The 14,120-nt window shown below is 42.2% G+C and overlaps 1 protein-coding gene across 1 annotated transcript; it reads left to right on the top strand.

Annotated features, from left to right (window-relative positions):
- The first annotated feature begins 2,159 nt into the window (after positions 1-2,159).
- TMEM185A (transmembrane protein 185A) lies at positions 2,160-13,944 on the top strand. The gene is made up of 7 exons (XM_056859340.1): positions 2,160-2,227; positions 9,412-9,588; positions 10,300-10,507; positions 10,874-10,957; positions 12,019-12,195; positions 13,111-13,234; positions 13,394-13,944. Exons 1-7 carry the CDS (start codon positions 2,190-2,192, stop codon positions 13,636-13,638), a joined length of 1,053 nt encoding a protein of 350 aa, XP_056715318.1. The 5' UTR covers positions 2,160-2,189; the 3' UTR covers positions 13,639-13,944.
- The last annotated feature ends 176 nt before the right edge of the window (positions 13,945-14,120 follow it).

Below are 14,120 nucleotides of genomic sequence, written 5' to 3'. Positions count from 1 at the left end.
ATCCATTGCTGTACCATCCTATTATATAATTTCCACATTGTTTAATGTGCCGTGGTAATTCTTTTGCTTTGTTTCAGCTTTGTTCCAGATTTTTACTTGTTTTAATTTCTACATGCTAATCCCATTTCTGCATGCTAATCCCATTGAGGCAGCCTGTGTGGTGTAGTGGTTTAGGTGTCGGACTCAAATCCCCACTCGTGCCATGGAAACCTGCTGGGTGACCTTGGGCCAGTCGCACATTTTCAGCCCTGACCCTGACTAGTATTTAGATGGAAGACCTCCAAGGAATGCCAGGGTCGTGACTCAGAGGCAGGCAATGGCAAACCACCTCCAAATGTCTCTTGCCTTGAAAATCCTACCGGGTTCATAGATCAGCTTTGACTTGATTGCAAAAAACCCCAATCCCATTATATTGCTTGTTGGATGTCCATTGATCACATTGATTTATACGGTGTAATCCACCCCAAGTCTCAGTGACAAAGGAAGACAACAAATAACATAAGTAAATATTGAAATGAATGATGCTAGTCTTTAAGGTGTCACTAGACTTTTGTTTTATTTACCTCAAAATGGTATACAATAATAATAATAAAGTTATAGTAAAATTCAATACAGATGTTCCTTGTACAGAAGATGCTCAGATCGGAAGCATCTGGACACAAAATTAGCCACCCAAACCAGAAGAATCAGGCATTCACTCTTCACACAAGGTGTATTATGTGTAAATGGGAATCTCCATTAAGGATTTTATTTCTAATTTAATGTGGTTTCAGTTGTATTTATTTGGACAGTCTATTCCTGAAGGTGGATCTGTGGTGACTGGAAGCAGGGCAGCCGTGTCGCCTCCTCTGAGGCTTCCCAGCCGCCACAGAGGCAGAAATACCTTTTTAGAAAAGTGTAAAATTTCAAAAAGGGGGAAATGCCTCATAGCGAGCTGAAAAAGGTGGCACAGCCCCGCCACCACTTAAGTGGGCGCACCCAAGGCAAAAGGGCTGTGGTAGCTGCCTAAAGGCAGCTCTACTCTAGGAACACCTCCCCCCGCCCCACGCAGGCATGGGCTTTTCCTTCTGGGAAATCTCTGCTGACGTGGGTAGGCTGGCGCCAGGGGCCAGTGGCACCCAGACACTGGCGTGTTTACCCCTGTGCCGGTGTAGGTGTCACCTTATTCTGTGATAAGGTGGCATCTACGCCAACATGGGGTCACACCGGCTTGTAAGGAGCTTCGCCCCCCTTTCAGGAATGGGCTCTTACTGTTGGGTAAGTGTGTCTTTGTGACTATTGCATGTTTTGTTGATTTGATATGATCTGGTTATCATTTATTTGTTATATCATTTATTTGTTTCAATTATCACAGGAAATTGACTTGTCTTTGTGTACTGCAAACAGGTAGGGTTTAAATGCCTTAAATAAATATATAGATAATCAGCTCTGGTGTTTTTATTCATCATTAAAGGTGATGTATGTTAATCACCTTTAAGATTATATGCTGCAAAGACCAGATAGACATATTGTAAATCACATTTAAAACACATTATACATACACGCAGGGGGAAAAGAGAATTAAAAAATTTAATATGAATATTTGGACCTAATAATTAAATTTAATAATTTTAATAATTGCACATGTTAAATAATACCTATATACGTAAACAACAACCAAGAGATGGATTGACTCAATAAAGGAAGCCACAGCCTTCAATTTGCAAGATCTGAGCAAGGCTGTCAAAGATAGGACATTTTGGAGGACTTTCATTCATAGGGTCGCCATGAGTGGGAAGCGACCTGACGGCACTTAACACACACACACACAAACAACAACCAATATAAATACAATACTAATATAATACAAAATAAGCATATGCACCTGACACCTCCCTTTCCTCTTTCCGTTCGTGCAACAAGGCAAGCCTTCTCAAAGGGCTGCAAAGGAACGTGCCTACCGCGCATGCGTCACGCTTCCGCTTCACCAGCAGGGAAGGAAGGAGCAGAGCGTTAAGCGCAGCGAAACTCGCCTCCGTTCTTCGACGTTTGCGCACGCGCGGCTCTCCGCCGCGCACGCGCAGTGCGGCGGGCGGCGCGCTGATCTGTGGCGGCGGCGACGGCGGCGGTTTTATTTCCGTGGGCGAGCTCGGTCTGCGATGCGCCGCCTGTGAGAGACCGGGAGCCGCGGCGAGGGAGGGCAGAGCGCCATGAACCTGAGGGGCCTGTTCCAAGATTTCAATCCTAGGTGAGGGGAGGCCGAAAGGGCCTTTGGGGGAGCTGGAGCCGAGAGGAGGGGGTGATGTGAGGAGGGCCTCGAAGAGACGGGGGCGGGGCTTCTCTTTTGAGGGTGCGGGGGGGGGTGCGCTGCAGAGCTCGTCCGTCGACCGTTTGTAGTTGAACGCACGAAGCTGCCTTCTACTGAATCAGGCCCTGGGTCCATCAAAGTCAGTATGGTCTACTCAGACCGGCAGCGGCTCTCCAGGGTCTCAGGTAGAGGTCTTTCACATCACTTACCTGCCTAGTCCCTTTAACTGGAGATGGCGGGTATGGAACCTGGGACCTTCTGCATGCCAAGCCCCTCCTCCCGAGTATTTGGTGTTCAGAGGGAGACTGCTGTTGGACCTGGCGGTTCAATCTGGTTACAGTGTCACTAGAAGGCGTTGATTTTTATATATATATATATATATATATATATATATATATATATATATATATATATATATATATATATATATGTGTGTGTGTATATATGTGTGTGTGTGTATATATATATATATATAAATATAATGTGTGTGTGTTTATATGTTTATATTGTTTATATATATATATATTGTTTATATATGTGTGTGTGTGTATTTATTTATTTATTATTTTTCTATACTGATTAGACAAAGTATTCAACAATCAATATAAGTGAACATCAGAGTATAAACTCTAATTAATAATTGTTGACAGTGCATACATATGTAGATAAAGAATAAAATATAAAGACTTCCCCTACACCTCCCTCAATCTTGTCATTTATTTGTAATCTCCTTTGTTTAAGATTCTGATCCTAATATTGTTTTTAACGTTTGCTATTTCATTTAGCTATATTGAAATAAAGGAAAAGAAAAAAGAGAACAGATGTAAAAAGCATTATTTTTATGATATAAAATGGATTAGATAATAAGTATCATTTTTAACTTCCTTTAAAAATGAATATTCTAATTCCTCAATTTCTCCCACATATCGAATAAGTACCAGTTATGTTAATGCCATTAATTATTCTATTTTTATCAAAGCCAAGCCATTTGATCAGTCCTTTTTGATTAAATCCCATAGAAGGCTTGATTGTTGTTCCCAGCGACCCTGTGAGGGAAGAAAGGTGGCTGAGAGCCTTCAGATTTATCCAAAGAGCTTCATGGCTGAAGCCAGGAGCGGAACTGATTTATTTCATTTTTTAAATCTATCTCTTTCTTGCTCTTCTGCCATGGAACCCATGATTCCCATGAATTTGGTAAAAGGCATGCTGCCTCTGGAGCTGTAGGTTCAGGTATATTGTTAGATGGACACTTGAAGCTGCCTTCTACTGAATCAGACCCTTGGTCCATCTAAGTCAGTATAGTCTACTCAGACTGGCAGCGGCTCTCCAGGGTCTCAGGCCGAGGTCTTTCACATCACCTACTTGCCTAATCCCTTTAACTGAAGATGCCGGGGATTGAACCTGGGACCTTCTGTATGCCAAGCAGATGCTCTGCCACTGAGCCAGAGCCCTCCTCCAGGTGGTGGTGACTTTGGGTTCCTGACAGCCGGGTGGGGAGAAGGCTGAGAGATTTGAGACTTCCTCCAAAGTCTTCCAGTGAGTTTAGTGTCTGAAGTTTGGGATCGGTGTATGTTTGTTTAATTTATGTACTGCTTTTCTGTAATGGAACTGCAGGTGGCATACCTCAGGGTTTCCAGAAAGCACTGGATCAAACCCATTCCCACTTAAATTTAGAAAGCTTGCTGCATCATGTGCCTTCAGACCTCTGCCCGAGTTTCTTCTGTGTGCTACATCATGCTTAGTGCTTTCATAGCTCATTCATAGCTCATTCATTTCATAGCTCATTCCATGCTTTGTGTGCGACTGAGTAGTGGGAATGAGTGACGGATCAGGAAGTCCCCAGTTTGATTCGTATTTCTGCTATAATGCATAGCTACTTGTGGCACTTTAAAGATTAACAAAATTTCATTCTAGTGCAAACTTTCATGTTCTATAGCTTTTTTATTGCTATGGATGGCTTCTCACTTGGCTTTTGTGTTACATAGGAAGTTTGGGGGGAAACATAGTCAGGGAATGTGCATAAATGCAGAATGGAATGAAATTATGTGAAACTCAAATGTAATCTGGAAGAATAGTCCAAGCTATTATGCTAAGGTTATGCTAAGCTATTATGCTAAGGTTATGCTAAGGAAGCAAGCACCTATAATGAGTGGGAATTTACAGGGTTTGTTAAGATGGTTGCACCCCTGGTTCTAGGGGGGGCAGTGTGAACCCTTTTGAATAAATCACCATTCATTTGAAGTTTTTCTGTTGTTAAAGTATTGTGATTTTCAGATTAAAAATACTGTCCTGGTAAATTGAAACTTTCTCCCACTGGTTTCTGAATATTGTTGTTTTAATCTGAGATTTGTGACTACTTATTTATTTACATAGAGACAGGCCTGTTTGTCCTCCATAGAGAGTAGAACATTGTTGATACTATATTTCATACTGGAGGATGAGCTCAAGATGGTGTAGTTGATGTTATTAAGTCTTGTGAGATACTATTGCCTGAGTGTGTATGGGGGGAAAGTCGGCATCTGGCTTTGCTGTAGGGCTTGATTCCTCAGTCTTAAATAGTCCATTGTTGTTAATATGAGGTTGTTTTAGGTTAGTTGATTGTAAGCCAGGGGAGGCCAGCCACCAAAGATCTGTGTGAGAGAATTATCATTATCCAGGAAGGGCTGTAGTTAGTTAATGATGCATTGGACTGGTTTGAACTGGGAACAAAAGCAAAGTGAAGATCCAGGGCGTCAGAAGAAGTGGGCCTTAGTCTACGAAAGTTTATGCAGGACTACAATTTTAAGTCTTTAAGGTGCCACAAGACTCTATTTTGGCTGGGACAGATTTACATGGGATACCCTCTGGATCTGGTTCTACTATGTATTTGGTAGGCTGCCTTAAGTGAGCTACTCTCAAACACGCCACCCCGCCCTGCATTATGGGGATAATTCTATTCATATGCTTTACAGACAGCTGTTGCAAGAATTACAACAATATATATGGGAAGCACTTTGAACACTCAGAGGCAATATATCGAAGCTTATTTACTCCAGTCATTCCTCTAACAGCCTACAAGGCTGGCCAGCATAATCCTTCCCACATTGGAGGAAGAGAGGGGCTTGACTTAAGAATGCTTGATGAGCTCACAGCAGAGGTGGTGAGATCTTTGTTAATGGGTTGCTTAGGTATTTGTAAGGCACTAACCCTTTCTGCCTTGGTTGACTGGAGACCCATGTCCAGTCCTGGCATTAGAGGTCTGCCCCCTTGTGAGACCCTAGTTCTCTTACCCTCATCACTGTGGAGCCCACATCTCACACATTTTATTGCCTAGCTCATATTTTGGCAAGCTATCCAACTTGCTCTTCCTGGCAGTTTGGGAAAATAGTTCTCTCTCCACAGTAACTTATTTCTGCACTGCTGACAATTCAAGCATTTTATGGTGCTTTTCCCTAGGAAAGAGCATTGGGGCCTCTTGGTGATTTTCAAAGCACCTTACAGCTCTCCGGCATGACACTGCCAAGTGATGCATTTCCCATGATATACCTGTGTATTTAAATAGTTTGTCTATATGCAGACTTTTGTGTTTGCCTTTGTTAAATTTCACTTCATTAATTTTAGCCCAGCTTTTTGGCATTTTATGATTGCTTTGAATTTTGTTTCTGTCTACTAAGGTGTTAGCTATTTCTCCCAGCTTTCTGTCAGATGTAAATTTTGTAAGGATTTCCGTCATCCAAATTATTGGAAAAAATGTTGAAGAATAGTGGGCCTAGGACGGAGCCTTGGGGCCCCCTGCTCAAGACCTCTTTCCAGATTGATGGTGCCATTGAGAAGCAGGCTTTGAGTATTGTGTGAAAACTATTAACCAGTCAGATGAAACGCTGAAGTCCGGGTGAATTAATAATAATAGTTGTGTGCTGTTAAGTCATAGCTGATTTATGATGACTCCAGGACTAAGGGGTTTTCAAGGCAAAAGATGAAGTGTTTTGCCCTTGCCTTCTTCTGCATAGCAACCCCAGTTTTCCTTGGTCATCTCCTATCCAAGTACTAACTGCAGTCGACCCTGCTTCCCTTTTCAGCTCTGATGAGCTCGGGCTAAGCTGGGCTATTCAGGCTGCTCAAGGTGTATTATATCCACGATATTTCTACAATTGACTAGTCTAGTAACCTGATCAGTCAGTGTGATAAGTTTAGTCTGGAAGGATTTATTCTTGACAAATCCATGCTGGCTTCTACTAATCTCTGCATTGTTTTCAAGATACTTAGACTGACCACTTTATAATCTGTCCTAGTATCTTCCCTGGTATTGGACTGCCCGATCTGTGATTTCCAGATTCTCCTTTTCCCCCTTTATGAAGAATGGGCAACACTGGCCTATCTCCAATCTTGGGGTGCCTCATACCGTGTTTCCCCGAAAATAAGACATACCCATAAAATAAGCCGTAGCAGGATTTCTAACCATTTGCTCAATATAAGCCATACCCCGAAAATAAGACATGGTGATAGGCGTGGCTATGCAGAGTACCAAGACTTCCCGCCAGTTCACTGTTCCTGGAGTTTCCTCGGCCTCAGACCACTCGTCCTGTAGCCCCGCCCGTTTCCCCCTGCCTCGTTCCGGCCGGCAGGGAGCCCGAGTCGGCGCTGAAGGGGCGGCGGGGCGGGCAGGGAAATGCCGCCCCTTGGAAGCGGCCGCTGAAGGAGGCTCCTCGCCTGTTGCCCGCACCCGGCCGCCATTCCCGCCCATGGAGGGGCAGCCGTGTCCAGCCTGAGCTCGGCGGCGGCGGCTGAAGCGAGAGGGACGAGGCGGCGGAGAGGGACGAGGCGGCGCGGCTCCCTGCTGGGCCGGCACAGCATGGGTAAGGGGGGAGGCTGGGGCTGGGTCGGCAGGATGGGAAGAGAGACCCCCCCTGACCCCCAAATAGGCTGTGTGAAAGCGCCCTTCAAAAAGCCTTTGGACGGGTCGCGCCTTCGTTGATCCGGCCGCCGTGGCCGCGCGGGCCTCCCTCCACGTCCAGCCCTGAGACGCAGGCCCGGCCCCCAACTCCCAGCCCGGCCACCCCACGGCCACTCCCCTCAGGCAGCCCCAGGCCATACTTAATAAAAATAAGACATCCCCTCAAAATAAGTCATAGTGTGTCTTCTTTAGGAAAAATAAATATAAGACAGTGTCTTATTTTCGGGGAAACACGGTAGGTACTCCAGGATTTCTTAGAGTTAATATAATAAAATATGAATTGAATTTTTTCCAATTAAAATTTAAATACATAATTTAAATAGTGTTAGTAAAATTTAAATAATGTTTGCAAAAGACAGCAAATACATCATGTACAATCATCAGGGTTTGTCCATGATTCATTTAGACTAATAAGATTGATTTGCATTGCAACAGCCCTGACAACTATAGATAGATTACATTTACATATGTGGGGCAAAAAATTTCCAAAAAAAATGTAGCATTAGAAAACTTTCTGGAAAATTTTGTCGAAGGCTTTCACGGTCAGAGTTCATTGGTTCTTGTAGGTTATCCAGGCTGTGTAACCTTGGTCTTGGTATTTTCTTTCCTGAAGTTTCGCCAGCAGCTGTGGCAGGCATCTTCAGAGGAGTAACACTGAAGGACAGTGTCTCTCAGTGTCAACTGTGTAGGAAGAGTTATATATAGTCAGAAAGGGGTTGGGTTTCTGGAAAATTGTTTGTAGTTCATCCAGCAGCTTCATGTGTCCATATGAATGGATGTCATTCCCAGTACAATATTAGGCAAGCGTGGCAATTTCAAAGTTGTAAATAAAATCAGGTGATTTCCACTAGGAATTGTGAGAGAGTGTATATGTGTGTGTTTTGATGTGTAAACTGGGGCTGTTGGGGGGGCATAAAACCACAAATATATACCGTAATCAAATAAAACTATGAATTCTCCTGACATGCTGTGCAGGTCTAATTAAAACCAAAGCAAACATTCTTTCTGTTTCTTCTCTCACATGGTGGAAGGGATACTCTAATCACCAGTCTGATATGGAAATAACAAGTAATGCATGTGATGTTACGGAAAGTAAAAGTGAAATCGAAGTGCTCCGCAGTGCAGTCCTAAACGGGTCTATAAGATCTACTCAGAATCCTACTGAGGTTTACTTGGGGCTTAGTCCCAGGAAAGTGTTTTTAGGATTGAACTGCCAGTGACTACTATGGAAGAGTGGTCCTTTCTGGTGATCTGACTGTAACGACCATGCAAAACCACAGCAGACATCTGGAAGCTTAGGAGCATCAAAACTTTCAAATTATTAAAAAAGCTTTTTTAAAAAATAAAGTTTTTGAACACTTCATAAGTTTTTACGATGTTGGGTTTCAGTTGCTTTTCAGTGGCTTATCGCATATTCTAAAAAGGACATCTTCAATATCCTTTATATTTTTAAGAAAGATGCAGCAGTAATTTTTCTCATGCACAAATGTTTTTGCAACGTTTGTTGTGTTACTTGTGAATAAGAATTGCAATAATTTGATGATACAAAAAAAGAGAGTGGAAATTGTAGTGATGTATGTTCAAAAGTAATTGTCCACTACGTCTGATGTAAAGTTTGGGATCGGGAACTTCGCTGGTGGTGGAGGGAGTCCACTTGTTTACTGTACTTGTTTTGTTAGCTTCAGGCTGCAATTCTAATACATGTTAATGTTTATGAATAGGTGGGTGTGTTAGCATATAGGACTTTCTACCTAAAATATTGTGGTGATTTCATTAAAAGTTAAGGGTCTTACACTTCTCTCAGGAGGAGGGTAGCTGTGAGGGCTTCTTACCTGTGAGTGAGAATACTAGACTGAGGAGACCCGGGTTCAGATCCTCACTTGACCATGAAGTTTACTGGATGGTCTTTGGCCAGTCCCTCTTCCTCTGCCTAACTTAACTCAGGGGGCTGTTGTGAGGAAGGAAAAAGAAGCAAGCAGGCCACCCTGAGATCCTTGGAGGAAATGCAGGATAAAAAGCTGGAAAGTTGCTGTCAGTCAGGACAGACAGTTCTGAGCAAAGTGAACCAACAGCTTGCCTCAGTATAAGACATTTTGTTGTGTTCACCCTAGTTTCTGTGTGATTTTCTGACATATGCAGATAACATGCCTTAAGCTTGTCATTTTCTCCCCCCCCCTTTTTTTTTAAACAGCAAATTTCTTATCTATGCTTGCCTGCTGCTGTTCTCGGTTCTGCTTTCTCTCCGTTTGGATGACAAGATTCAATGGAGCTACTGGGCAGTGTTTGCTCCAATATGGTTGTGGAAGTTAATGGTCATCGTGGGTGCCTCAGTAGGAACAGGAGTATGGGCACGGAACCCGCAGTATCGGTAAGAATAAGATTCTTGTTTACATCAACAATGTTTGGGTTAATGTAATTTGTTCAGTGGTGCATTCATTGAGGCTGCTTATGTGCGCATTGTTGCCATGCAAGCTTGGTGGCCACTGGTATAATCATGATACCACTATTCAGGTGGCTATAAGAACAGATCAAGTCTTGGCTCAGTAAAGAACTGTATCAACTGGGTTGGTTCCAGTGATCCCTCAACAGAAGGAACTGGAAGATGCCATGTTCCCTGAGGTGGGGGGGATTGCACTGAGGAGGTAAAAGGGTAAAATTTCTCCCCCTTCAGTGCAGTCCTTGTGGCTATTAGTCCGTAAGGGTCCCAATGGCCATGGAGAATCAGTTTTCCCAGGGTTGAAGGCTCGGGAACATGGGGAGGAAAATGCTGAAAACATTTTTGGTACTTTCACGAGCAAATAATTGGATCCAGTCTATGGTATTGCTTTCACTGTAGTTGTAGCCATTATTGTACAATGCATTTAAGCAAGCACCATTGCCAGGGAATATGGCATTTCAGCATCTGGTCACCTGTATTCATCCCATACATAAAATAGAAGCGTCACCTTCCACCAGAGGAATGTAATCAAATGTGGGCAACCTGTAGAGGCTGAGAATCCAATTGATAGAAACTATGTGGATGAAGCTGATGTATAGTAAAGTAACAGAATGCATTGTTTGTTTTTCTTACCCTCTTTAGAGCAGAAGGAGAAACATGTGTGGAGTTCAAAGCTATGTTAATTGCAGTGGGCATCCACTTGTTACTGCTGATGTTTGAAGTGCTAGTCTGCGATGGAATCGAGAGAGGAACCCGCTTCTGGCTTCTAGTCTTTATGCCGTTATTCTTTGTGTCTCCAGTGTCAGTTGCAGCTTGTGTGTGGGGATTTCGGCATGACAGATCTCTAGAGGTGAGAGGCTTCTGTGAAAAGATATTAAATGATGTTGGGTGTGTGATTGCACTTGTTTAAAATCAGAAACTGAAGATTCAGTTGGCCTCTGTCTTAACATTACTTTCTAATTGAAAAAAGTAGTAGAGTGTGAAAGTGGGGTTCTCCATGTGAGAGTGCTTACATGCCAGAGTGTTGTATCTAAAGGCCCTAATTAACTTCCTATCTATATTTTGTGGTGTTCACTTATATTCCTTGCCTGATAACAACACTTCATGAAGCATGCACTTAAAATACTGGATACTGAGCTGTAGGATATGTTGTCAGTGACCGTTGAATGCTGTAGCAAACACAGTTTAATCCTAGTGTTTTCTTCTTGTGTCATAGCTGGAAATCCTGTGTTCTGTCAATATTCTTCAGTTCATATTTATTGCACTCAGACTGGATGAAATTATCAAGTGGCCATGGCTCGTACGTTAAACTACTTATTTTTAATGCTATTTTAAATCCTTGGGGTTATGCAAACTCGGGTGAGTGTTGAAAGAATGTGGGTGTCTTGTACCATGAAAACACAGAACCAAGCAATCATCTGTGAAACAGGTCAGCCACATAATCTAGCAGTGCATCAGGAGAAGTGGTAGGTGAGCTTTTAAATATGAAAACAATGCCTTTTGTGTGATGAGAATAATCAGTGTTGCATATTAGCACAATATTATAAGGGCTTCTTGTTGCTAAAAGAGGCAAATGTGTCATAATCAGTTACATCCTTCTGTGTCCACTGATTTCAGTGAAAGTAGAAGGATATGGTTCTGTTTAGTAAATCCATTGAAGTATTCAGAAAATTCTACTGTACAATCCTCCTGGGATGATTTCAGAATGCAGGTGAGAGGCAACATGTCTGAATCCTGCCCATATTGACAGGCATGTAAGTTGGAAATATTCTGGCCCATTATTCCTCCTGATAGGCTTGTGCTGTCTGCATGCAGAACTCAAACAGGTCCCATATAAATTGCACCATGTGCTTTCTTTGAATGCTTTTATTTGCACTAACTTCTTTGGCGCTTCAAGATTGGTTCAGATGGCTTCTTTGTTTCTCCATGAGATTCCTTCCCAGGTGTGGGGGCGCATGAACAAGCAAACACACCTACTTTTCATCCTAGTTTCAGAGGGTAGCCATGTTGGTGTGCAGTAGAACGGCGGGATTCAAGTCCAGTAGCACCGTAGAGACTAACAAGAGATTTCGTCAGCTCTGACGAAGGGAACTTTGACTCTTGAAAGCTTATACCCTGAAAACCTTGTTGGCCAAGCTTCTTAAAGTTGTGCTAAATTGAGGTATTGTGTGGTTTCTAGGGCCCATTTATGTGGCCCTGTTGCTCATGTTAAAGCCTGAGAAATTCTTCTGTCGTTTTAGAAGATGCCAGGCCTTGTGGTTGCTTGTAGGATTTTAAAATGTGATGTCATATTTCTGATGAGACATAGATCTTTCAAAAGGCTGAATAATGATTTTTAACCTTTTTCCTACCTTTTTTTAGGTTGTCTGTGTCCCTCTGTGGATCCTGATGTCTTTTCTGTGCTTAGTCGTACTCTATTACATTGTCTGGTCTGTCTTATTCTTGCGCTCAATGGATGTGATTGCTGAACAAAGGAGAACTCACATAACAATGGCCATCAGTTGGATGACAATTGTGGTTCCGTTACTCACCTTTGAAGTAAGCAACAACAATAAAAAATCCACTTGCATGTGAGGTTGGAATATTGGGGTATTTTTAGCAGTTCTGTTTCCTAGGCTTGCATCTTTAGAAGCCATTGCAGTTACAAACACTTTTGAGAATGAAGTTTGAAGTGTAAAAAGAAGATAGCTGAATACGTATATGGAGGGCATACAAATTAATAAAGAATCCTGCCATTTCTAAGTCCTATTGGTGTTTACTTGACAAGACTATAACCAGTGCAGCATGTACTCCCACAGCAAGACGGAATTAAAATTCTGCACCAAGGTAATCCACATTCTGTCCTTTTAAGAAAGTTAACTCTGTGGCTGTGTGTACAAATTATAGATATTAAGCATGCTTGTATATGTTTGCATAGTTTCTTCTGGTCCCTTGAGTTTCAAGAAGCTATACAAGTACTGAAGTGCTGCTCCTGCTGACAGGAAATCCAGTTCTGTCTGGTTTTGGAGATCTTTCCATATGTTGTCCACACACTTTCAAATCTGTCTTTGCTGCCTTAAATTCTAGAAACTTACTGAGATCCCAATACCAAATCCATAATCCTTTTTCTGTTCCTATGCAAAAGAGAATGTATAGTCTTGGGTACAACTTTTCAACCCTGGGCTGGAGGCTATTTTATTCTCATACAGCATGACTCAAGTGGTCTTTGATCCTCTGAACCCAGTAGATGACATAGCATATCTGGTGAATTGGGGCCAAAGCAAATAAGGAGAAATTCAAGGTGTATTTCATTTAGCTGACTAGAATTATGATGTTGGCGCTTAGGAATTTTAAATACACACTTGCACTTTGTGGATTTAATATCAAGGAGCATTAAATATGTATCCAGGTTTGGGCCACAACTGGCAGAGTTTCACATAGCATGAACCTGATACAGTTTAATTGTTTTGGTAGATCCTGCTGGTTCACAGACTAGATGGACACAACACGTTCTCATATATACCCATATTTGTTCCTCTTTGGCTTTCGCTGATAACTTTAATGGCAACAACGTTTGGGCAGAAGGGAGGCAATCATTGTAAGTATACCACTGAGAATCTTCCTCTCTGCCAGTTCCCCAGAAAGCTGTTTCAGTTCTGTCCCTCTTGTTGATAATTTTCACTGGAACAGGGTTTCTGTGTTGGTTAGTTGGTTTGTTTAATTGTAGAATGAATCTGTCAACCTCTTGTTTGTGCAGGGTGGTTTGGAATTCGCAAAGACTTCTGTCAATTCCTACTTGAAATTTTCCCATTCCTAAGAGAATATGGCAACATTTCTTATGATTTGCATCATGAAGATAATGAGGAAACAGAAGAAACCCCTGTTCCAGAACCTCCCAAAATAGCTCCAATGTTTCGAAAAAAGACTGGAGTGGTCATTACCCAGAGTCCTGGTAAATATGTTATACCACCTCCCAAACTAAACATTGATGTGCCAGATTAAAAATGAACATTAGAACTGTGTGGCACAAAGCCAGATCTGACTCTTCCCCATGAAACTACTCCTGGGAATCAGTGGCCAACTGTTTTATCTCATGACTTGTTTTAGTTTTGTTTATGGATAGAAAGATGTCCTTTAGTGGCTACAGTGTAGGTAATGGAAATTTCTTTTATATAATTTAAGAGTTTCTGTATATTAGCACATGAAATGCCATACCAGTAAATCAGTGAGGAGACAATAGCTATAATAAGGTTCACAGACAAAAAGCATCTTGTCACATCTGCACCTATCAAGTCATTAACTATGGAATTTATTTTTATGCTCTTAACCTGTATAGAGTCCTACAATATGACGAAGCATTTGAAATACTGTATACATAAATGTCAGTCCTAACCACAGTTAAGCATGGGCAAGTCTTGCTGAAATCAATGGCCCTTTGCACACATGCATCAAACGGGGAGAGGATGGGTTTGGGATGGCAGTGG

Source organism: Euleptes europaea, chromosome 13, assembly GCF_029931775.1.
Source record: "Euleptes europaea isolate rEulEur1 chromosome 13, rEulEur1.hap1, whole genome shotgun sequence".
In the NCBI taxonomy this organism is placed as follows: Eukaryota; Metazoa; Chordata; class Lepidosauria; order Squamata; family Sphaerodactylidae; genus Euleptes; species Euleptes europaea.
This window is presented reverse-complemented; position numbering and strand designations above follow the sequence as displayed.